Here is a 23,308-nt window from a genome sequence, read left to right as displayed (position 1 = left end):
AGAGCAGAAACATGAACCATGAGACTGTTGCCTCCAGCTGTGGTACCATCTGTATTAAAGCATTAGAGCAACTCACCAGGAATCTATTGGAACCAAACCGATTAAAAGAAAATTCAGAAAAAAATGTCTTTACACAAAGTATTGTTAAAATGTGGAACACATGGCCCCAGATGCAGAATCAATTGAGGTATTAAAGGGATATAGTAAAAAGGGTGAAGAAATCAGGATTAAAAAGCAAAAGAGCAGCTACGGCTAACAAAATTGTAGAGCAGGCTTGATGGGCGACTCCTATTCCAACCACCAGCTTCACATTTAATCCTACAAGAAGACTCTGAGGTCCTTGAAGACAGATGCAAAAATGGGAACACACAAGCCAATTAACTCACTTCAGATTGGCCTTAACTAAAGGCTTACGTTTGTCTTTGGAAAGTAAAGATTTATGGGGAGGAGAGGGAGATAAAGAGTATGAATAGCCGGGCCAGTCTGACAATAAGCATGACAGTTGCACGAGTGACACAGCAAATGGATACAACATGGCACATCATACCACCACTTGAACAAAGTGTAAACCTACTCTAAACACCAATTACCAGGGAGAGCACCTCACAAATGAAACTCAACTTTTCTTCAACACGTGTGTCAGTGTATGATAAACATTAGATCTTATACATTAAAGATATCTCCACAGGATCAAGATGCAACAATGAAAGGGTGTAAGCTTGGTCTCCCTCTGTAATATCGTCACTTCTCCAAGTAAGGTTAACAGTTTTGTCCATGACCACACAAACTGGGCTGATACTGCTTAAATGTTTTTCAAGTAGGACCTTTATAGCCAGGCATAAGAGAAGACTTTCATTTCATCGGTTTGGGCTGCACTCAAACCTAGGTTCCAGAGGTGAAAGGCCAGGATTTAATCCAGTACACTATCCAAGCCCCCCAACTCTTTAGAAATTTGGTTTATTCCCTCACCCAATGAAATCAGCGATGGGAAATGGGAAACTCTACACATACACAAATAACAGTATATATTAGAATCTTACTGCTGGTCAATGTGTGGGACAGATTGCTAACGGAGAACATGGAAGTGGATAGTATCAGCAAATTCAAGAGGGAGGTGAATAGATGTTTGATGAAAGAAATTAAAGAGAAAACATTGTGTGGGGTTTTTCAAACTGGCACTGGCCAAGTGGACTGCAATTGCCTTTTCCAGTCCTGTGTTTCTGACTGACACTGTTGCTCTGGTATATTCAGAACTTCACTATGTACATTGTGTATAATGTAAAGAACCCATTGGAGAGATTGGGATTAAGGGCATCACCAAACCTTCCTGAGGACCCCACATCTGAACTTCAAGTACAGAGATCAAGGACCCAATCACCAGCCCAGAGAGGTTTTGCTGAGTTGTTTACAGCAGTTAATAAACAAATAGTCACAGCTTCCATTAGGCAAATACTAAAAAAAACGTAATTTCCTTAGCACTTTAGTTGTAACTGGAAATAAGTATTTCCAAAACAGTTAGGAGTATTTAATAATCACACCACTTTACCTGAAGTCAGCTGGATGGGTTAGCTCAGAGGGGCTATTTTGAACTCTCGCCTCCTCCGTACCCTCAGAAGACCAGTTCTGAATTTCCAACTGTTCCAAACTAGGCTCACAAACCTTGCCATTTACATCAGCCTGATTATCCTGCCCTGGAAGAACCTCTGCATTCTCTATTCTGTGGCTCTCTGGGATGGCAACTTCCTCTGGGGTCCCAGGCTCCTCTATAGCACCAGGGATTTTTTCTCCTTTGCACGTTTCTGTGCCAGCAGTCTCATGGCCACTAAAAACATGCGCTGGTTGGCCATTCCCTGCAAGGTCATAGTTGCTGCTACCTGTTGCACTAACGCCTGGACTCTCGAGGGCAAACCTGTAGAAGTCCATGGCAGGTGGCATCCGGTCACTATACTGGCTATACGGAGGTTCATCCGGGGCTTCACCCGGGACACAAGTCCGAAAGGGCTGCTCAGGGTGATCACCATCTGACGTCCAAGTGTTGGCATCCAGTGTTCCATTGAGTTGCTCCATCACCTTGCTCAAAGGATTCCCTACACTGTTCATAGAGGTGTCCTTCATCTGTGGTATTAGCAGACCTGGCTGGGGGGCATCTGCATCAGACTCTCTACGTGCCACCCGTAACATCTTGTCCTGTGGGGTGCAGTCCTCCTCACCAGCAGCAATCCCTTTGGAGTTCTGTAAATCCATTTTATAGCTCTGTTCTTCTTGCGGTTCGGCATCACAGCCCTGTTTTGACTTTGCACCTTCTTCCTTTGACAGCTGCACTTCTGTATTTTTAGCATCAAGATTTTGCTCATCAGATTTTGCTCTCTTCTTTTTGGGGGTTCTCTTCTTCTTTGCTAATCTATGGAGTTGAAACCACAAACAATTAGAATCAGTAATTCCCTCAACGGCTCAGGAGGTAAATGCATCATCCACACAGAGCAAAGGGCTCCAGATTCCATCCTCAGTCTGTTCAGGGTTGGCTGATCTCAGTTGGGGCAGCAGTTGGGAATGCTACAAGTGGCCTCAGAGCCCTGGGCTAGGGAGAGGAAAAATGAGTCAAGGTTCTTACTCCTCATTGCTCTCCATTGACTCCTGTGGAAAACGTGTGCTTGGACATCATGATCACACTCAGCTGTGATACCTTGCACAAATATTCTAGAGACACTCGCTATCCAAGCTCAGATGAAAAATGACCACTTGGGCAAAGTACCAGAGGGCACTCAGCACCAATGGAACTGTATCTCAGTGAGAAAGAAAGCATCAGATTCACCAGCTTGCCCCTTCGGTGCTCTAGACTGAACTCTCCCCAATGCACAGTCCCATGAACAGCACTCCTATGGGGCTGGAAGAATGAATTTCAAACTTAAGTCATCAAGGACCAGCACTGACCTTATCGCCAAGCTGCTTTTGGTCACCCGACACCCCAAAGCAGTGAAACACTGCTACTTCCCAATCATGATCATTAGCTTCCTCCATGGACAGTATTTTACCAGTTCTCAGACCGGTCCCTTGATAACACATTTCACTGTGGAAGGATGACAACTCAGAAGGAAAATATAAAACTGGTAGAAGCCAATGACCGTACAGCAGCATGGTACGTGGCTGTACCAACTCAATGTGCAATAATATATTAGGCCAGAATTTGCTGTCAAAATAACTGCGTATAATGGCACTCGCCGTTATTTATGCGCAAATGGTACAGCAACTTCAGGCGGTAGCAGTTGCGCGGTTAAACACAGATATCCAAAAGTTGCTGTCCGAGATGTGCCGCTCCGCAGTTAGCTTTGTGAAAACGGCATCTCACTGTCTGCCTCACCATCGAAAGGCATGAAGTTCCTATATTTGCGCAATAGATAGAAACTAAACTCACCACAGAAAGTTAAGTCTTGTCCATTTCAGTCTAAGTTCCCTTTTAACTACAAGTGACAAGTGTTAATTACTGCCAGTCAACCTATTTGACACTGAAAATTAACTATTACAAGTGTGGAGTCTTATTCCTTCAGGTTTTAATTGTTGGAGATTTTAAAAATGTCAAATTTAAAATTTTTAAAAAACTTTTCCTTAGTCTCTTTTTTCTCTCCCTTTCATTTCTCTATTTGAACCTAATTTGACATTGAATTCACCCACTTTAATTTACACTTCCTTCTCAGTCCTTGCACTATTTCACAATCCTTCAATCTGATTGATTAAGGAGATACACAGCTGCTTGCCCCGTTCACTAGGGTCTCAGATGCCGTTTCCCTCGCTGCGACGTTATCAGCTCGCACTTTCAGCAACTTGACATGCAGAAAATTAAAAAAACGAAATGTGGTAAGTTTAACTAACAGCAGATGCCATTAGATGCCCTGCTACAGCAAATTATGGCCCAATAAACCATGGGTTTACATTGCATTTCAAACACACCGGTTTCTGAATTCCAGCAGTGGCCAGGCACAGTTTTGTAGCATTTCACGGTCACAGCTCCTCACAAACTAGTCCACAGCAGCCTACAGAGATCCAGGAGGTCACAGCTGACAGGCGCTTAGAACAGGAATCACAGGAAAGGCAAGTAAAGTAGTATTAAAGTTAGTGCCCATCTCTAATGAAATGGTACATTTTTCAGATGAAAGCTAACCACCAATTACTGTCGGCTTCTCTCACCTCCCCAGTACAGCTCTAATCACAATGACTGACCTAATTACTTCAAGCTCTGTGCTGTTCTCGGCAGAATCCTGGAGATCTGGTGTGCTCTCTCTCTCAGGCTCAGTAGTGTCCTCCGGTGTATGTGGAGATTCCCCTTTCTCACTATTGAAGGGGTTGTAGCGCAGGGTTGGACTCTTTGTGTTGGGCTTGTTGTTTGAAGGCAAACTCTCAGAGGTCCCAGATCGGGGGCAGCTGCTGAGTGTGTCAGTCAGTTCACCCTCTACAGAAAGAAAAAAAAAATCAAAGTGGAGGGGCCAATATTTATTTCTGGGCTAGATTTCATTTGACTGAAATTATATTTTTTCTTAAATTAACAAAATGACAAACCAGCAAGGAGAATGAGTTATTTGAAACAGTGTTTTAAGTAAGATTGACAAATTCATTAGTATACAGTGAAGCTACTTTCCCCGTGATCACCTAGCAAAGATTAGAACAGCACCTGTAAACCTACACTTATGAGCACACGTCCACTCACATGACACTAGCATCTATTGCACACGGGTACATTAACTAATTGACATCTGTAGAATTTCTCAAAGATGTGCAGTCCTAGGAATCCAGCTGCTTTAATTTCTTCTCTGGAAGTAGAGGGTTCCTATCAGAGAGATATCCTGAGGGTTCAGTCACACTTCAGGTGCAATGAAGAAACTATGATGTACAACAAACAAAGCAATATGGATCCAATGAAGGGCCCACTGTAGCCATCACAGGCGGTTGGTCTGGGTGAAGCAGCAATAGTAAGGCAAACCCCCACCCCCCCAAACGTTTAGCAGATTACATTCATGAGACAAGCGCCTCTGTGATTGCGATCTTCGGACTACGGCCTGGCGTCATTGGTACACAGCGGCAACCATGCAACGCTCATGATCGATAGATAGATAGATAGATAGATAGATAGATAGATAGATAGATAGATAGATAGATAGATAGATAGATAGATAGATAGGATAGATACTTCTCTTACCCAGACTCTGGATCAGAGCAACTTCATCCTCATTTTCTTCAAGGGGATGATTACAGAATCTCCTGACACTACATGTTTTACATCCACAGCTACAACAGAAACAATCTCCTGCTTACTGCTGAATCAAGGCATTCACCAAGGAGAATCCAACACCATAAATGACTGCTGTGAATTGGCTGGTGAGGGACGAGGGACAAGAGACTACGCAACTCTCAAATCAAGAGGTTAAGATGACCATCTCAGGAAAAGCCACCAAATCCGAACAGTACTGAGAAACAAGAGCATTCAGAGGAACACTCAGCACTCGAGGAAATGTGAAGAAAATAATCCACTAAAAATTAGGTCCCACTTCATTAAATGGTACCTGGTTCACTCTCAGATAGAGGAGCATTAGGTAGGAATCAGTAATGCTGGGTAATACCAAAGAGCAAAGTTATAGCCATCAGGTGAGATACAAATCACCAGAACTTGTTCTGGTTACCTCAGTATGAGCCACCACTAAGCATCAGTGAGCATTAGTGAGCATCTGCTGAAGGGACCCACTGACATTAGGAAAGGAGAACGGTTTGGGGGGGGTGGGGGTGCGTGTGAGGAAGGCTGTCACCACTTGGTACCAAAAGACAGAGGGTTGATTGATGACCACAAACAGCTCACTCCTCACACCTGGAACCAACCAACATCAAGCTGGTATCGTACTTGCCCAGGTTCTCAAAAATCCATATGCTGAAGTAGAACCAGAGTGGGGATGATGATGATCTGGGTGGTGCTGTGTCTTTTGGACAGTGTGACTCCAGTTTGATGATGGTCATGACAATGGGTACTCAAAGATGGAAGCACCTAATTCAGTCCTAGGACACCTGCTCCTGAAAAACCATATACCATCTTTCCAGGTGGCTCCATCTGGTAAAGAATGCGAGCACACTTTGTATCACAACAAATCATGCTTTGACAGAAGTCACTAAGGGAATCGGGAAGGTCCAGTTAGACTCAAACAAGATTTTTAAGTCCCTAAGACTGCATGAAATGTGGATTAAATTGGCAAAAAATAACAGCAGGGAGTGATTGTACAGGAATCACATTGGGGAAACTCATCAGTCCAGATTGGTTGCTTTGCCACACTGCATAAAGGACAGTCACATCAAAAACATCTTAAAAAGGGACCATGTTAATTCTCTCCACCGGTAAGCTGGACTTATTCTGACATAAGTAAAAGATGAACTCCATTATGTGCAGCAATACTCAGGTTTCTAAAGCTCTAGGCAACAGTTCCACAGTAAAAATACAACTAAAATGAGGATGGAGTCAATCCAAAGTGAAAACATTACCCTGAATAGTAAAGCCAAAGTCATTATACAGTAGCAATCAAATCACACTCTTCAATACGTTGAACTTTAGTAATGGGTAACATTAGTGGATTAATAAGTGACTCGTACATGTGAGAGATTGGAGGTTTCCTTTAACAAATCTGTGCCAATGCATAGGGTAGCTCCTCATGGTGGAGATCTGGCATTGCCCACCCCAATGACTGACAGGTTCTAATCACCCATCCGAGATGCTAATGACAGTGGCTGGTGGCAGTTCTCCTGCGCTGTGCCATGGAATTTTAAAACATTTGTTCGAGATGTGAGCAAAACTAGCAAGGCTGCATTTATTGCCCAAAAAACATGAATTTCAATCAAGATTTCTGCAAGAAAGCCAGATTATACCAGCTCTAAATTATAATGTAAAACCCACCACCATAGGATTATGAAGCAATCATGTTAGATTTCAGTTCATGATTCCCAACCATGACCTATTTTTCTCTGTCACCAAATGCACACGTACACAAGCACTGGAAGCAGCCCTGGCAGGCATGCAGTGAGTGAGACTGACACAGTTAGGGACAGAGCATGCAGCAGGCAGCGACAGAGTGCAAAACACAAGCCTGAGAGAGTCCCACCTTCCCAGTCTGTGCTGGGTATGGATTGTGCTGCAGGAAATACATCTCCAAAATCATAATCTATAATGGAAGGAAGAAACAAAAACAAAATTGGTAACAATGAAAATCATGTTCTCGGATATTCAAACTGCATGAGATGATATCCCGGTCATACATACTGTGAGATATCCACGGTTATGCACCATATCTGCAGACAATCCCACATTCTGATTATCTTTTGAACAGCCTTTCATGTGCGAGATGAGGCAGCTGCCCCATACAATTTCAGTCTGGGGTTGAATCAGTTTTTAAAAACAGTGCTTTGGGGGAACTGAATGATTCAAACCCAAAGATCTTCTGGGACCCATGTAAAATGAGTCTGAGGCAGTCTGAACCCAATTCCTATCGAGCATGATGTTACTATACAAAACTGGCCCTTATTGGCAAAGTCACTCAGGGGCCACAGAATGGTTGGTAAATGGAAAAAATGTCACTCTGGTTCAGGTGGAAGAGTTTAGTCTGCATCTAACCCGAGTACTGAAAGTAGTAAAATGTTCCATTTCCATCACTAACATTCCTTACTATGACCAGTCTAAAACTCACTGGAAGGAAAAAAAGTCAAGAGAATGTTACAGAAAAAAAAATGTTTATTAATGGCACTGAATATTTTAAAATATACTGTTGAGTATCAATTTCCTTGTGCACATACTGCAATGTGATATTGAGGGCAAGTCTGTGACCTTGCCGTTTAATCAGCCAGCCGAGCTTCACTCACTCCACCTGCTGTAAATTATTCGGACTCTCATCTGACATGGATCCTGCCAGTGACTAATTTTTCATGTACGTATCACAGCTGATGGTAGTCCACCAATGCAGAGCAATACTGTAACATCACTACTCCCATCCCCAGGGCTCTGCATCCCATAGTCCAGCTGGGATTTGTGCTATAAAAATACACATTTGAAATTGGAGAGCTGCAATTGGCATAGATCCAGCATTGGCATCTGTAATGATCAGTGTTTGTGATAATCAGTGTGATTATTGGGTGTGGTGTAGCTAGTTACAAGCCAGACCCTAATAATTCAGCCACTACTTCCCAGCCCAGAAACACATGGTATAATACAGACTGCTGGGTCATAATCCTGGAACTCCCTACCTAACAAAACTGTAGGAGTATCTTCATCACAGACTGCAGCAGTTCAAGCCATGTTCGAGGGCAACAAGTTAATAAATGCTGACCTTGCTAGTGATGCCCATATCCCATGACTGAATTAAGAGAGAGAGAGAGAGAGAGAGAGAGAGAGAGAGAGAGAGAGAGAGAGAGAGAGAGAGAGATTGACCTGTTGCATGCACTTTTGAAAAAAGCTTCAAACAGGAGGAATAAAATTACAGAATTAACCCCCCTCAAACTAGTCTAGTGATTACCTCAATGACACACAATTCATCTGAATTAATCCCTCTCTTTTCCCCCGCGCAATTTTTTGTTCCCTTTCCTGAAAGTGCAGACTCATATCGGCCTATAGCTCCACAGGTGCTGGACATCCTTCAGTGCCTCACCCATGCCTATTCATGTGCAAATAGACAGCAGGTAGGCAGGCGATTCTACCATGGAGAAAATCACAGGACAGGCTTGATTCAATGTCCACACATACACACTTTCCAGCAGGGGTCAAAGGAGCAGGAAACCTGGCTGATTTCTTCCACTCCCTAACCAAGGGGTGCTGAGGGCTAACTGTAGCAGTCAATTGTTGCCCTAACTAAGATCAGTTAACTCAATAGATCAGGACAGAATATAGGTCTTTGTCTGTTTGACTTGGTGCCTTTACCCACAAGGCCATCAGGAGAGCTTGAACATAATGTTTTTATGACTGTCGCTCTTTTCCACTTTTGAAGACCCCATACATTACTTGTGTGTTTATATAAATGAATAGCTGCGGTATTACACACCTTTCCTTGACGGGGTAACAATTAGAGTTTCTCAGTGGATCTGGTCTCGTTAGTCAAGTGTGCTCATTGGCTGAAACTCTAATACAAGAGAAACATACAAACCACGATGTACGAGGAATCCATCTTTTTGGCGAGACATATCAGGCTGTGCACAAGTAGCATAACCAGGGCCAGAATACAATACAGAACATGGCCCAGGATCCATGGCCATTTTCCAGATGACACCATAACAAAATCTGCCCGAAAAGCAACCCGTCTCACACTTCCCCCAACAAATTCACAATATGTTGCTTTTTTTAAGCAACTGCTTGATGCCAAATTAATAGATGACATCTCATCGCTATTTTTGTAATGAGGAGGATGTTAAACCTCTGCAACCCTACACTTCTTCCCCATCACATAAAAGACAAAAGCACAGAATGAGAAAAAGGACATTTAGCACATCAAGATCACTGCTTCCACACACCATGTACAATCTACCCATCATGGACTCTATTCCAGCCATTTCATCTCCTGAGGGAAAGTTCTGTATAAATACTCCCCGATTATCAAGCAAAACTAGAATATTCATCTATCCTTGTATTGAACCTTAATCTGCTGCCCGAGCACCAACAGAGCAGAAACCACAGCACATGATTTGATCATTTCAGTCTACAATTGCTCCTATGACAATTAATCCAATTCCAAATCATTTTATTCAGCTCCTTTTTAAATGGGAAAGATTCAATACCTAAAACATTGACTTGTGTTCCTCTTGACAGATGCTGCCTGACCTGCTGAGTGTTTCCAGAATTTTCTGTTTTTGCTCCTTTTTGATGGAGTTGACACAGAATCACCTGTTTTTCCTGAGAGTCTGTTCTGCATCGGCCACTTGGTGGGAAACGTTTCTTCTAATCTCACTCGACAGTGGTTCATTTCAAACCTGTGCCACATGGCATTGTGCTCGGTCTGAAGTCAAATAACCTGCTCACATCTATATTGTCTGAGCCTCTCAGCATTTTAACAAACTGGACCTTGCTCCCTTCAAATCATCTTTTCTCCAACGACAGCGTGTTCAGCATTACAAGTCTCTTCACAAATTACCCACAGCACATGAATAGAACATTTTTCAATTACTTGTTGAGCAGACTTGCAATCGAAGAGCAAGACGTACCTGTAAGTAGCCCTGTAAGATTGCTGTCTCTCCAACGCACTGCAGGAACAAATGTAAAGACGTTCACACAATGCAGATTGCCACTGAGTTATGCCGTCTTAATTTTTTTAATTCTAAACTTCTTTAAAGAAATATCTAACGTTTAGTAGAAAGTTCAATCTTAATGTGTTTGTAGAATCACCAGGTAGTTGGCACAAGGCAACAGAAGTGGATGAGTTCAGTTATAAGGCAGGGAGCAACAATCCAGGCAAAATGCAGCTGTAGGCATATCTCCATCTCTCGTGTGTGGGCTCTCCCTGCCTCATCTCCTCCTTTTCCTCAAATTTATTTCTAGCAACAGCTACATCAACAGGAGAAGCACATTATTATCCCGCTTTAGAATATGTTTAGGGAGATGGGGGTCCAAAGGACTCCTAATTCCAGCCATCTACCCTTTTGTGTCCCATAACAGGTGACAGCTCCCAATAAACAGGTGTATGTATTCAGTTCTCTAGTAATCTGCACCATCTCCTGATTATGAGCAGTTTCTTTTCTGTTGAAATAACTGGTGTATTAAATAACTCTTGACTGTTTGGTTACTGCTTAAAAACTACCCCCACACATCTCACTCTTCCTGCTATGCTATCTTCTTTCCTATTAACAGATCAGAACAGCGGAGATCAAACATTCAAAAAAAATGATTCTGGCTGACAAATGCTGCGTTCATATTGCAGAATCATTTCCGGACAGTACCATGATGCCTGCTGCAGCTCCTACCATTATAGAAACTGCCTATTTACATTGCAGGGTGGTTTATGAAGTAATGAATGCTGTCTTTTGCAATATTTTGTTAAGGAAAACAGCACAGGCTAGTGGGAACAAAACTGCTTTTCCAGCCAATATGGTGTAAGAGTGAGTGTTTCAGCTGCCGGCAAAGTGTTTAGGTTGTTGCCTGAAGAAGTGACACTGCTATTGGAAACGACACTGCCAGAAGCGTTGGCTAACACCACACTTTTGATGGTGTGTACTGCCTAATATGAACCTCATTTACCCTGACATTTGCTGCTGACTGCAAAGTAAATACAATCTAAATAGTGCACATTGAAAACCCATTATGCTGTTGTTCTGCCACCCAAAGCACGCAATCAAAAGCTAGAACAAAGACAGATGTCTCAAGGCTCTGGCTGCTAAAAAAATTAGAAAGATCAGGAGAAATTGCACCGCAGTATCAATAAACTTTCCACAGCCCAATGCTTGGCCCCACAACCCAATCAAGGAATGGATGGCTCTTTATAATTCTGCATTGAATGGGCAAAGTTCTAAGTGATCAATTTTTCTGACAGTTCCACAGGCTGCAGTGATGTGTCGAAGCTTGCCGTTGGTATACTTTGTGGATTGATGTACTTGATCTGGCTGAAGCATTAACAATTCTTATGGTGCTGCTCCAGTCATTATTTTGTAGAGAATGGACTTTGACTTGGTGAAGGGCAACCTCTTCCTGTTCCACTGGTTTGCATGACTTGGACTGTGCTGAGCCCAGAAGCAAAAGGTGGGTTTTGTCTGCAGCTTGATAAACAGGGCTGTAGTATTCCATCATTGCATTGATACAGCTTGTAGTATGCTGACCTGTTGGTGGCTGTAGTTAATGGTGACTGGGTGACATGACGGTCCATCTTTCACAACAGATATTGACTTTGTTTTCTCAGTGCTGAAAATAGCATACCAATTGTCAACCCCCTGTATAGTAATTCTAATTATATCTGCATCCAGTGATTAGTTGCTAACCATTCTGTACAGTTAGCACGTGGGATGGCTTCCAAACACACATCCCTGAGGGTCTGCTGCACAAGTTCTGTGACAAGGCAAATGTCCATTTATCACGACCTACTGTTTGCAATGAAATCATGTTTGCAGTTCAAACAAGCTTCAAGAACTATCCTTGTATTGAACCCTAATCTGCTGCCCGAGCACCAACAGAGCAGAAACCACAGCACATGATTTGATCATTTCAGTCTACAATTGCTCCTATGACAATTAATCCAATTCCAAATCATTTTATTCAGCTCCTTTTTAAATGGGAAAGATTCAATACCTAAAACATTGAGACATACTCTACTCAAATCTCTCAAAGTGGCATATCCACTGTGCAAAGCTAATAAATGACTCCAGCATATGGATGCAAATGGTTTGCTGCATTACTGCAATACAGCAACACGGTAGATAGGACATTACAACCCATGCTTGTGATGGATCATCCACCATTAGCTTTTGAAGCATCTCAAATACAAAACCACATCTCCCACACAAACTGTGCACGTGCTTTGCCGTCCAGATCCCATGAGATATGTGCAAGTTACTAGCTATTGAACAAGGTACATGACAAGGGTCATATCTTGGATGCTGCTGAATTTTCACCGCACTTACTGCAGCACAGCATCAACTTTTCATTTCATTGTCATGAATAGTGCTGATTAACTCAAGATGAAGTTTTCGTCTCAGTAAAAACATTTTAAAAAAATTGCTCAATGATTTTTGGCTACTTGTTCAGAGTTGTTCATATTGTACATGCAGGTCCTCTCATTAAATTGGGGGGCCAAAAGGGTCTAGACCTTGTGAGCTCTGCCACTGAGTCACTTTCCAGCTCTGTCCCAGAGATGGTTTTTTGGGGGATTCGGCTGTAACAGTAGTTAACAGAAATAATTTCCATTATCCCCCTCCCCGGTCCCTCTTAAAGACAATACACAGCATACGAGAAAAAAAAATCAATAGCCCTCCATTTATCTTCTCTCCTGAAAATTTTGACTCTTACTGCAGTATGATTTCAGGTGACAATCCAGGACCTTAACCAAGTGCCTGTTCCTCTTGTGTGCCTAGACGCAGAGTATCAATAGGCTATTTTACCACGGTCAGCATCACAGACAAGCCCAATCTCATACTGGTACCCCATGAAAAACCTTAAATCCCTGCAAAAAGGGGGACGAGAGGGGGGAATGTTATAACCTGTTCAGCCAGAAGTTCATGATCAGTACGGTGCTCCAGCTTCAACACATGAATCCATGTAAGAAGTAGTTTGTAATATGAGATTTGACTGGATTATTTGGATACAGCAAAAGCCTAGAACTTACCCTCGCTGGAGGGTGCGATGGCACTGTCGTCCCATTCCAGATTAGTGGAGGTGACAGAGTTGAATGAATTGAGCGAGAGGCTGTCGGAACCGTGCACCGAGTTGGGTAGGCGCTCTTCAAAGTCCAACAAGTGTTGTGGCTTGTAATATTCAGGCATATATGGAGCCAGGTCCAAGTAGGGAACATCCTGGAATTAGAGGAACAAGCAGAGGAGTAACACGGTGAATGCGCAGTGACCGGTAACCGAAAAGAAAACCGTACAAAGTTATTGTGAAGATCAGATATAAAAACAAATTTCCAGTTGGTAAAACCTGCTCGTTCACCCTGTATACACCTCAGATGGTCTTTAAAAAAGGATCAATGGGCTCTCCAGAATTTGTAAGTAGCTCAGAAGTGATAAATACTAACATCTCTAATTTAGTACAGAATAGCACTACAGGATGTTTTAAACGTGGACATGAAAGGTCTTTCAGTCAGTCATACCCAGGTCTTCCAGAGACCATGTACAAAGCATTTTTATCACTGATTCCACTGGATACAGTCAGTCAATCTCGAGGGAGGGAAGGTTCTGTAAACTTTCTCCCTTTACCACCCCCAAAAAGCAAGTCAGGCAAAACTCCAAAATAAATATCTACTCTTGCGTCTTAGCAAGAAATTGCTTGTTTTCTAGACCTGATGTTCCCATGGTCTAGCAGCTCAGGACTATTACTACTTTTACATTGTGCAAGACCTGTGCATTTGATGCTGCTTACTGATGCCTGGCTCTCAGACAGACACAATCCAGAAGTAAACGTGCTAGGAATCACTAAATCCACCAGCCAAGACGGCAAGGTAAAAGCTGGCCTTAGTGAATCTTGGCAAGTTTACTTTCAGGTTGCAGCCAGCTGTGGGGACCTCTACATCAGGAGCCAGCAACAGCACAAAAGGAGGCCATTCAGCCCATCGTGCTTGTGCTTTGAAAGAGTTATCCAATTAGTTCCACTCCATCGCTCCATTTCTATAGCCCTGCGAATTTTGCACTCAGGAAGATATTTCTTTTAGTCTCTTCCTTAAAGCTCATTAATTTTATACTCGTATCCTTTAGTCCTGCATGCTCAGGCTAAGTTAAATAACCTATTTACATCGATTCCTTTCAGTATGTTAAAAACCTGGATCACGTCATTTGAAGGCACGTTCCTTACCAGTTCCAACTCAAATCGGATGAATTCCAGGCCGGAAACTAGCGTGAGGAAGAGGGTCAGGTGATCATGACTACAGACCAGGGCATTCCTTAGGATTTGGGAGAAGAAAGACAGTAAGATATCACAGGTCTACATGGCCATTGCCCTCTATCGATAAGGTATTTCCTTTTGTTATGTTACAAGTGTAGGGCTTTGCCTTAGATAGTCTTTCAGGTGCAGTGGAGCACATCACTCCTGTAAGCAGTCTGAGCAATTTACATTTAGGAGTGCGCCCATACTGTCCAATATAAGACTATACAATGGTTCAGGGGTATAGCAATAGTATCCTTTGTGTTCTCCAATTGATAGTCATGCCATTCACACGTGTGCTTCTTCAATCTCTCCAAAGATAGAAAGTACTTGGTGAAATGAGGACAGGTATGAATTGGTAGGATGCTTTAATTCACAGCGAGTGAACATACAGAATAAGTTAAGAGCAGATGCACTTTTAGTTCAATCAGTACTACTTGTTGTTGCGTAATAATACAAATTAACAAACATGCTATGAATCCCCACGTCAGTGGACGTTTCACATGACTTAAACGAGACGACTTCTAACTGTCCTCCAGCATTTCTAACTTCTTGGTCTCAGTGAAGGGCCTTGCAGCTTTCTCTTCAAAAACCTGATTGACCTTGCAGTCTTCACTTTTTAAAAAAAAAATTTTCCTCTCTTCACAACTGGAAGGGAGGGCCTGTCAGATCCCCATGCCAAATTCTGGGACTAGAGGCCTCCCAACATAATAGGTGTGAGGTGTTCATTAACTACCAAGACAAGCTAACTAATGGCTTGTTGTTTACAGTATTAACTACTTACTGTTTCAGTGCCTTTTTTTGAAAAAAGTGAATACACTGTGTTGAAACATACCTTTTAAAAAGTACCTATTTTCACAAATATTTTCTTTGGAAAAAAATCACAAATCACAAAACATGACAATGTGGAAATATTAATTTTCCATATGGTACGAGTTACAAAGAGGCAGCATACATTTATTGGGGCATCTTAGCTCCTTCTTTTCCTTGTGTTTTACGCAATGAAACTGCTGCTTAAGACATTAACCCAATTGGAAAAATGTACATACTCCTCGCATTCTTATCAGGATAAATCCTCCAGACATCGGAGATGAGGAGCTAAGGGGGTTGAGACACTGGTAAACTCATCTTCGCTTACCCCCTGCCCCTGTGAAATGATTTGGTGATTCCCTCCAACATCCCCCTTATTGCTCCGGTTATGACTGAACATCTTGCTGACAGATGACAGCAAATTTATTTTCTCCTGTGAGCACTCTGGCTTGTACCTCAGATGAGCCCAAGCCTTGTGGTCAGACACGGACACACAATCACTATGTGATCACCAGCTTCTAGCCAGGGGCTTTATTTATCCAATGCAGGTATTTTTTTTTTAAAAACATCCTTTTGCTCTAATTCCATCCTTATGTTACACTCCTGAACACTAATGTCCAGAATTGCATGAATAATGACTTTCCTTACAGAAAAAAGAAAACCATAAAACTGCTGGTTGGAGGCAACTTGAGGGCAGATATCTTTTGTGGCATTTCCTTTGCAATGATGTCAGTTTCACTATATTTTTTGGGGGAGTTGGTGAGGGGTGCTGTAAAACAATCTACCACCTCAACATCACTGACCCTGATAAATGCTTTTCATTGCAGCACTGTTATTGGCCCGTCTCACAAGGAAGTATTATATATAGTAGAGCCTGCTGCACTCCAACTGTGCTTCCACAGGCATGTTCCATACAGGCTTGTCAATCATCTGCTGCCAGTTTCGATAATTCCACTTGCTCAGACTGAGTTGGACTTACTTGAAGTAGTACTTATGAAGCAGGTTCTGATTTTCCCAGAATAACCTCAAGTAGCTCTCCAGAGAATTCTCATTTAATGCAAGGTACAGCCACGCTCGACCTGAGGGGCAAAAAAGGTCAAATTGAAATACTTAAAAAAGGAGTCAGCTGGGACAGCACTTGGGCCATTTCAATGGGCCTCAACACTCCTGAGGCGAAGGGGTGTGTGAAATCAGCCAGGGTTCCTGCTTCTGATCATTATCCAGTGACTTGTGCTATAAAGTGCTGAGCGAACATTGTGTGAAAACAGGATCACTTAGCTGTGATGGCCCCATGGTGGAATAGTCTGGTGTGTATGTGGGGGGGTGTGGGGAGAAGAGAGCGCATGAGAAAGCAAAAAAGAGAACGGTGCATAGCTTAGCAGAAAAAAAATTAAAGTAAATCATTTCAACATCAAATAATTTTACCACCAAAGGTTACAAATTAAAGATGTTGATTAGAGGTGTATCTGGAGAGTGATACTCACTACGACCGAGGTTAGTGGCAACATGCTGCAGGACCTCAATCTGTTTCACTGCTTCACTGCGGGTAAAGTGCACTACCAACACCCAGTATCCAGAGGAAATATCCTGCAAACTGAATAGGGAAAGAACAAGACAGTAATCAGCAGCACAACACAGGCACTCAAAAGAGATCAGCTAGAATATCCAACTGTCACAGCTCAGGCCCGAGCGCACATCGGAAACACGTCAAGCACCGGAAATAACCAAACATCCACCTTTGCTGAAAAAATGGAAATTTCAAAATGGACAGTTAGTCAATTTACACAGTAGGACACTTCAGTGACATCATCTACAGTCACTAACTTCAAAATACAAAAATATGTATTTTTGTTTTAAAATATTTTTTTGGGGGGAGGGGGGTGGTGGTGGGTGAGGAGAAAGAGAAAGGGAATTCTCACTAGTAAAAATTAACCCAACTCTAATAGTGCGCTGGGGATGCAGGTCTAGTTTTGTCTCAATGTGTTTATGTAAACCTGATAATTGTTTGTTCCACGTGATCATATAATAGTTCAGATGCTCCAATTGGATAATAGATCATACAATCGTAGGTGTGTTTTAATTAGCTGTGTAGCTAGTGGAAATTCAGATTGTGGTGTGTTTTAATTGGCTGTGTAGCTAGTGGAAATTCAGATTGCAGTGTGTTTTAATTGGCTGTGTAGCTAGTGGAAATTCAGATTGCAGTGATTGATCGTATTGTTGCAGCCGAGTTATGATTTTTTTTGGCAACTACAGAATAATACAAGATTCCTCAACATTACTCCCTGTACCCCAACATAAATGAGATAAACTGCTGATTAAAGACTTCCCAAAGACTTAATTATTAAATGTTTGATTATTTTCCTGTTTGGGTTCACAATTTATTTTTAATACTGGGCTTCTGACCCTACTGTTTGTTACCATTTCATTCCTGCAAAATTGACTTAAAGAACTCAAAAAACATTTTCGCAAGTTTTACATTCCTTCCCATTTTAGTCCCGCTACAATTTATGCAGAGAAGTTAACCTGGGCTAGAGTTTCACAGGATAGCCACAGGCCTTTATGAAAGAACAGCAGGTCTATCGTAAATTGCATTCACTGCGGGTTTCTGGGTTTAAAATTTGACCCACAAAAAGAGGGGACTGAAATGACTCACGGGACCCAATTTGGATGAGGTGTGGAGAGGTTTAGCTACCAATGTTGAAACCGCTTGAACATGAACAGAGGTGAAAGTTGGGGGGGGGTCACACACTGCCCCCACAGCATTGACAGACATGCACACGGTAAAATCCCAAGCACAAGTGTCAGGAGAGACAGAACCAGGATTTGGGGTGGGTGGGGGAATCTGAAATATTAAAGGCTTACCAGTGGCAGACAGCTGAAAGTTGCAAATGTGCAGAAAACTGAATACTTTATCCATGCTTTTTTTAAAAAAAATATTTTCCTTTGCTGCATTTCTGGGGTTAAAACAGATTCTCAAAATTAATTTAAAGGACTATGCATTTCATTAAGCCAGTGTATTCACTTCTAGAGCCAATTTAGGAGTGATGCAAGAGTGTTCTTAAGTATGCTAATGATTTCAAGATGTGGAGATGCCGGTGATGGACTGGGGTTGACAATTGTAAACAATTTTACAACACCAAGTTATAGTCCAGCAATTTTATTTTAAATTCACAAGCTTTCGGAGGCTACCTCCTTCCTCAGGTTTCCACATCGTTCACCTGAGGAAGGAGGTAGCCTCCGAAAGCTTGTGAATATAAAATAAAATTGCTGGACTATAACTTGGTGTTGTAAAATTGTTTACAATGATTTCAATGCAACCTTATTTACTTGCTTTGTTCTGAATGTAGTCAAGAAAGATAATTATTCAATGGATGAGAAGATGTCTAATAGTCTGTTGAAGTGGTAGATTCCTAGCTGAACTTCAATGGGGAAAGAAAGCATATCTAGGACAGCCTTGCTGCAGTTCTTTTCGTACCATTGTACTAAAGCCTATGTTAAAGTGGCACTTGGAGATATTGTGGCAAGTAGGTAAAACTTCACATTCAAGTTTTATGTTATGGATACTGGTCCAGGTTTAGTATTTAAAAAAAGTTAGTAAAATGTTGCAATTATTATTTGGGTCTGCTCAAGGAGTTGCAAATTAGAAATTCCGTAACTAAATGAAATCTGTTGCAAGGACTTTATGCTGTTTAACTTTTAATAAACCAGATTCAAAGTTTATAGCCTCAGTCACATGGTCAGATATAGCATTTATTCTGCTGCTATCCAAAGACTAGGTGAATACAAGAGGCCTCATGTCAATTCCAGAAACTATCACAGTAACAAGGGTTTCTGTACAATTCTTTGGCAACACTACGTTACCAGATGTCATACATATAAAGTCACATTCTAGTTTATAGGGAGCGAAGGCTTGTTTATGGGAATGGACTGACATGGAGCACAAGAGAAATTGGAGTAAAACTTAAAACAGTAACCTTACCCGACACAGCAATAGCGAATGCACATCAAAAGTAATTCACTGGATGTGAAATGCTTTGGGATGTCCTAAGACACAAGATAAAGTGCTATTAAGTTCTTTCTTACCCATAGAGCAGGGCATGGTCCAGGTGCTCACACAGCCTCTGCAGAACCTTGTCGTGGTTTCGAATTGCTGGCGTCTCATCCTCACAGGCAGCAAAGTAACCCTGGAGCTGAAGAGAGAACACCATTCCTTACACCAACCCTGAACACTTGAGAAAGCCAACGTTTGCATGATTACTCAGAAAACAAGGTGACCATCAATTCCTAATATTGGGGAGCATTTGGAATGTGTGTCAAATTCAGGACTGTTGAAATGTATTTTTAACATCACATTTTTGGTCTCCCCATGAACCAGCAATGAAGAGGAAGCACATACACACAATAGCAGTTACAAACTGACCGCTACGTATGCGTAGTGCAATTGCGTCAATATGTTATCAACTAATGACATCATGACACACCAAACATGGGTCAGGGCTGCATAGGTGATCATGGCATAAAGGAGCATGCCTATAAAGAGCAACAATTGTGCTGCTGATACTGGTCTCACTGTAAATGCGTTGTGATACATTTTAAGACCCAGGAAAAACAGACCTTCCTGACTACTGGCCACCAAAATCCAGCATTCATACCTTCATCCATGGGAAGCCATTGGCCAAATATAGGAGTAAAACTTTAGACTCATTCCATCTCAAGCAATGGATCAGATCTCTTGCATGTAGTCCTTTTGACTTACGAGTGGCTCCAAGATCACTGAGCCTATCTTTCAGCAGCACCAGGGGGTCACAGGTGAATCCTGTGCGTCATCTTTGAAAATCACTCTCCGTAAAAGATGAGAAAGAGGATCAAAGTATATATTTCTTATGCCCATAGACATAAGATATGACACCTACCCACCTTAACAAAAAACTGTAAACTCAAGTCATATTTTGCATAATTAGGACAAGGTCTCCAAATAGCGATTTAAGTATTTACATTTTCAGTGAGCCCCGCATCGGTTGCCTATTGAGTGGAGTTCACTTATGACAAAGATTGTAAAGCACCATTTGATAAAACAAATTAAAAAACTAACTGAAGTTTTCATCCCCCACCCCCCCACCCGTGACAACACACACGTAAAATCTTTAAACGACTGTTGCTCGTACTTTGACATATACTAATTGCCACCGTTCCCCAGGTCAGACACAGTGACAAGAGCATTTCAATTTAAGTGCGTACATTACAATATAAACACCAACATTCCTGCAGTATATGGCCACTTGCCACCGCAGAATGAGATGCAATTAATGGCATTAAAAACACAAATGAACTCCTTGCACTATTCTGTTTATGAGCAGAGATCACTCCAGTTGCAACTTAGAACTGAGTTTATTTGGTATTTCAGAGCACACGCTGGTGCTTGTTATATTCATTTCTGCTTCCTTGTCTTCGACCTAATCTAACCCCATTGTTTTTATATCACGTACATGGTTGCAGGGCCTGAGACAACATTTAACAAGGCAACTGTGACTGCTCCACTTCTGTGGTTCTTGGCCAACATTTCTGCAGGCATTTTAATAAATAGTACACCCACCCATGCACTACCCCAACAGTACTGACCAGTAACAGGCTCCTACCAAGCTGCCATCCTCAATGACTCTTATGAATATCAACACAATCATGGGGACCCCAGGAAAGAGTGACACTCCCAGGAACCCTCCTGCAAATACTGACATCTTCCTGTCCTAACTTTCGAAAGACACCAGCTCCAAAGGAAAACAGTTCTATTATTGCAGAAAACATTAGTATACATTAACAGAAATAACATGGTTGAAAGTCAACAGATACAAAATGCAGAAAAAACATTGAATATAAAACGCTGAAGTGACCGTGGCACAGGGTACTCTCGGCTCCAGGACAGAAATCTGATGATCTCAGCCATAGCTCAGTTGGGAACACACTCGCCTCAGGTTGTGGGCTCAAGCCCCACTCAAGAGACTTGAACACATAATCCAGGCTGACACTCTAATGCAGTACTGAGGAAGTACTGCACTGTTGGAGGAGCCGTCATTCGGATGAGACGTTAAAACGAGGCCCCATCTACCCTCTCCGGTGGATGTAAAAGATCCCATGGCACTATTTCGAAGAGGAGCAGGGAGTTCTAGCCAATATTTATCCCTCAACTAACATCATTAAAACAGAGTATCTGGTCATTATCATATTGCTGTTTGTGGGAGCTTGCTGTGCGCAAATTGGCTGCTGCGTTTCCTATATTGCAAGTGACTACACTTCAAAAGTACTTCATTGGCTGCAAAACGCTTTAGGATGTCCTGAAAGTCATTATATAAATGCAAGTTCTCTCTCTTGTGGGGCCCTCAGGGATGTGTCATAAACCGGATAGCCAGGTGGTGAAGGATAGAATACTGGAGCCTGGTCTTCAGTTGCTTCCAAGCCTTTATTCACAGAGATCCACACTGTGCACCCCCTAGATAAGCTCTCATATCAATGGATACAAGAAAGTCCCCAATTGATACACACCGCCTGAATACAATTAACACTAATTGATATGGATACAATTAACATTGTGGACTTCCTGGGAGTGTCAGATTCCAGTTTGAAAACTTGCATCCAAACCTCATATGCTGAGCGCAAAATTCTTGCACGCACAAAATATAATAGCATCCTCCTTTTGACTCTAATCTCTCAGATTTGCTAAACTCCTTATCTCCAGCCAAATTGCTACTGTAAAATCAAGATAGCACACTGTGTTGCAGAGTATGTGTATTCGTGTGCTTATATAACTTCCTCCAACTGCTGAAGCAAGTTTCTTTCAGCTTAAACTCAGCAGTTTAAAAATACCAAGGGCTTCCTGAACTTCACTGCTAAAAGATGAGATTCTCAGGCCTGTACACCATCATTATTTGGCACCCAGTCCAGCATGCAAGCCAATGAAACTACCGCAAGCCAATGAAACCTACAATAAATGTTACAGGCAATTATTTGCCAAGCTATATACATTCAATTACTGTATAACTAGCTGAAGTCTATGCTGTTGGGCAAACCTCCCTAATATATCAAAAACTAAACCTTGATAATACTCAGCCTAGTACTGTGGAGCTTCTCATGTATATATCACTCTCAGCCTCTTCATTATTACACTGTGCCAAGTCAGGCAAGAGGTTAGTGGTTCCATTATAATTGGCATACAACAGAACATCAGCACTGGGCAGTGGGCTAAATGGCATTCCTCAGCTATACTTTTTGATCACTCCTAATGGTATAGCACACCCTCCAGGGGACCTTGCATTGGAGGTGCTCAGCAATAACCCTAAAGGAGGGGGAGCTGAACAGATTCACTCCTGACAAACACTGGACAGCTAATTGTTCTTTATAAACTGGAGACACACCAGCTACAAGAGGCTCTAATGAAACTAAATCCCAGCCTGGGTCACTGAGCTTCTCCCACAGGAGGGCGAGCTCTTCCTGTGTTGCCCAACTGAAGCATCTGATCAGTTGATCTAGGAATGGAACTGTGGCAATGGAGAAGCCTGTAGGTTAGATTATCCTGTGAAGGACAATGAGAGTAGGATTATTGTAATAGTATCAAAAATACAGTTACCTCCCCATGTACACTGATCACTGAATATACTTGGGAATTGGGCAGACAGGTGGCAGATGAAATTCAATGTAGATAAATGCAAAGTGTTTATTATTTAAATAGAAAGCAAATAATGTGTATGGAAAATGAAAGATCTGGGGATCCTGAATAACAATAAATTAAAGCTATCGCAACAAATGCTCAGATGGCAGTGAGTAAAGCAAATCAGATGTTGGCATGTATTAAAAGATCAATATTGAGCTTTAACTGAGGTAATCCCGCCACTGTATAAATCATTGGTGTGACTGCATTTAGAATACCGTGTACAGTTCTGGTCACTG

General features: G+C 42.0%; 1 protein-coding gene across 3 annotated transcripts in view; it reads right to left on the bottom strand.

The window, feature by feature from the left end:
- plekhm2 (pleckstrin homology domain containing, family M (with RUN domain) member 2) overlaps window positions 1-23,308 on the bottom strand; it is a 63,882-nt gene that overhangs the window by 22,795 nt on the left and 17,779 nt on the right. The window contains exons 2-10 of one of the 3 annotated variants that reach the window (XM_067970530.1): window positions 19,454-19,560; window positions 16,855-16,964; window positions 16,350-16,449; window positions 14,492-14,579; window positions 13,311-13,497; window positions 10,207-10,245; window positions 7,128-7,187; window positions 4,216-4,444; window positions 1,547-2,401 (exon numbers count right to left, since the gene is read on the bottom strand). In XM_067970530.1, coding sequence (XP_067826631.1) covers window positions 1,547-2,401; window positions 4,216-4,444; window positions 7,128-7,187; window positions 10,207-10,245; window positions 13,311-13,497; window positions 14,492-14,579; window positions 16,350-16,449; window positions 16,855-16,964; window positions 19,454-19,560 — 1,775 coding nt within the window. The remainder of the gene's footprint in view (window positions 1-1,546; window positions 2,402-4,215; window positions 4,445-7,127; window positions 7,188-10,206; window positions 10,246-13,310; window positions 13,498-14,491; window positions 14,580-16,349; window positions 16,450-16,854; window positions 16,965-19,453; window positions 19,561-23,308) is intronic. The other 2 variants (XM_067970531.1, XM_067970532.1) reach the window with 2 other exon arrangements.

This window comes from Heptranchias perlo, chromosome 32, assembly GCF_035084215.1.
Source record: "Heptranchias perlo isolate sHepPer1 chromosome 32, sHepPer1.hap1, whole genome shotgun sequence".
Lineage (NCBI taxonomy): Eukaryota > Metazoa > Chordata > Chondrichthyes > Hexanchiformes > Hexanchidae > Heptranchias > Heptranchias perlo.
This window is presented reverse-complemented; position numbering and strand designations above follow the sequence as displayed.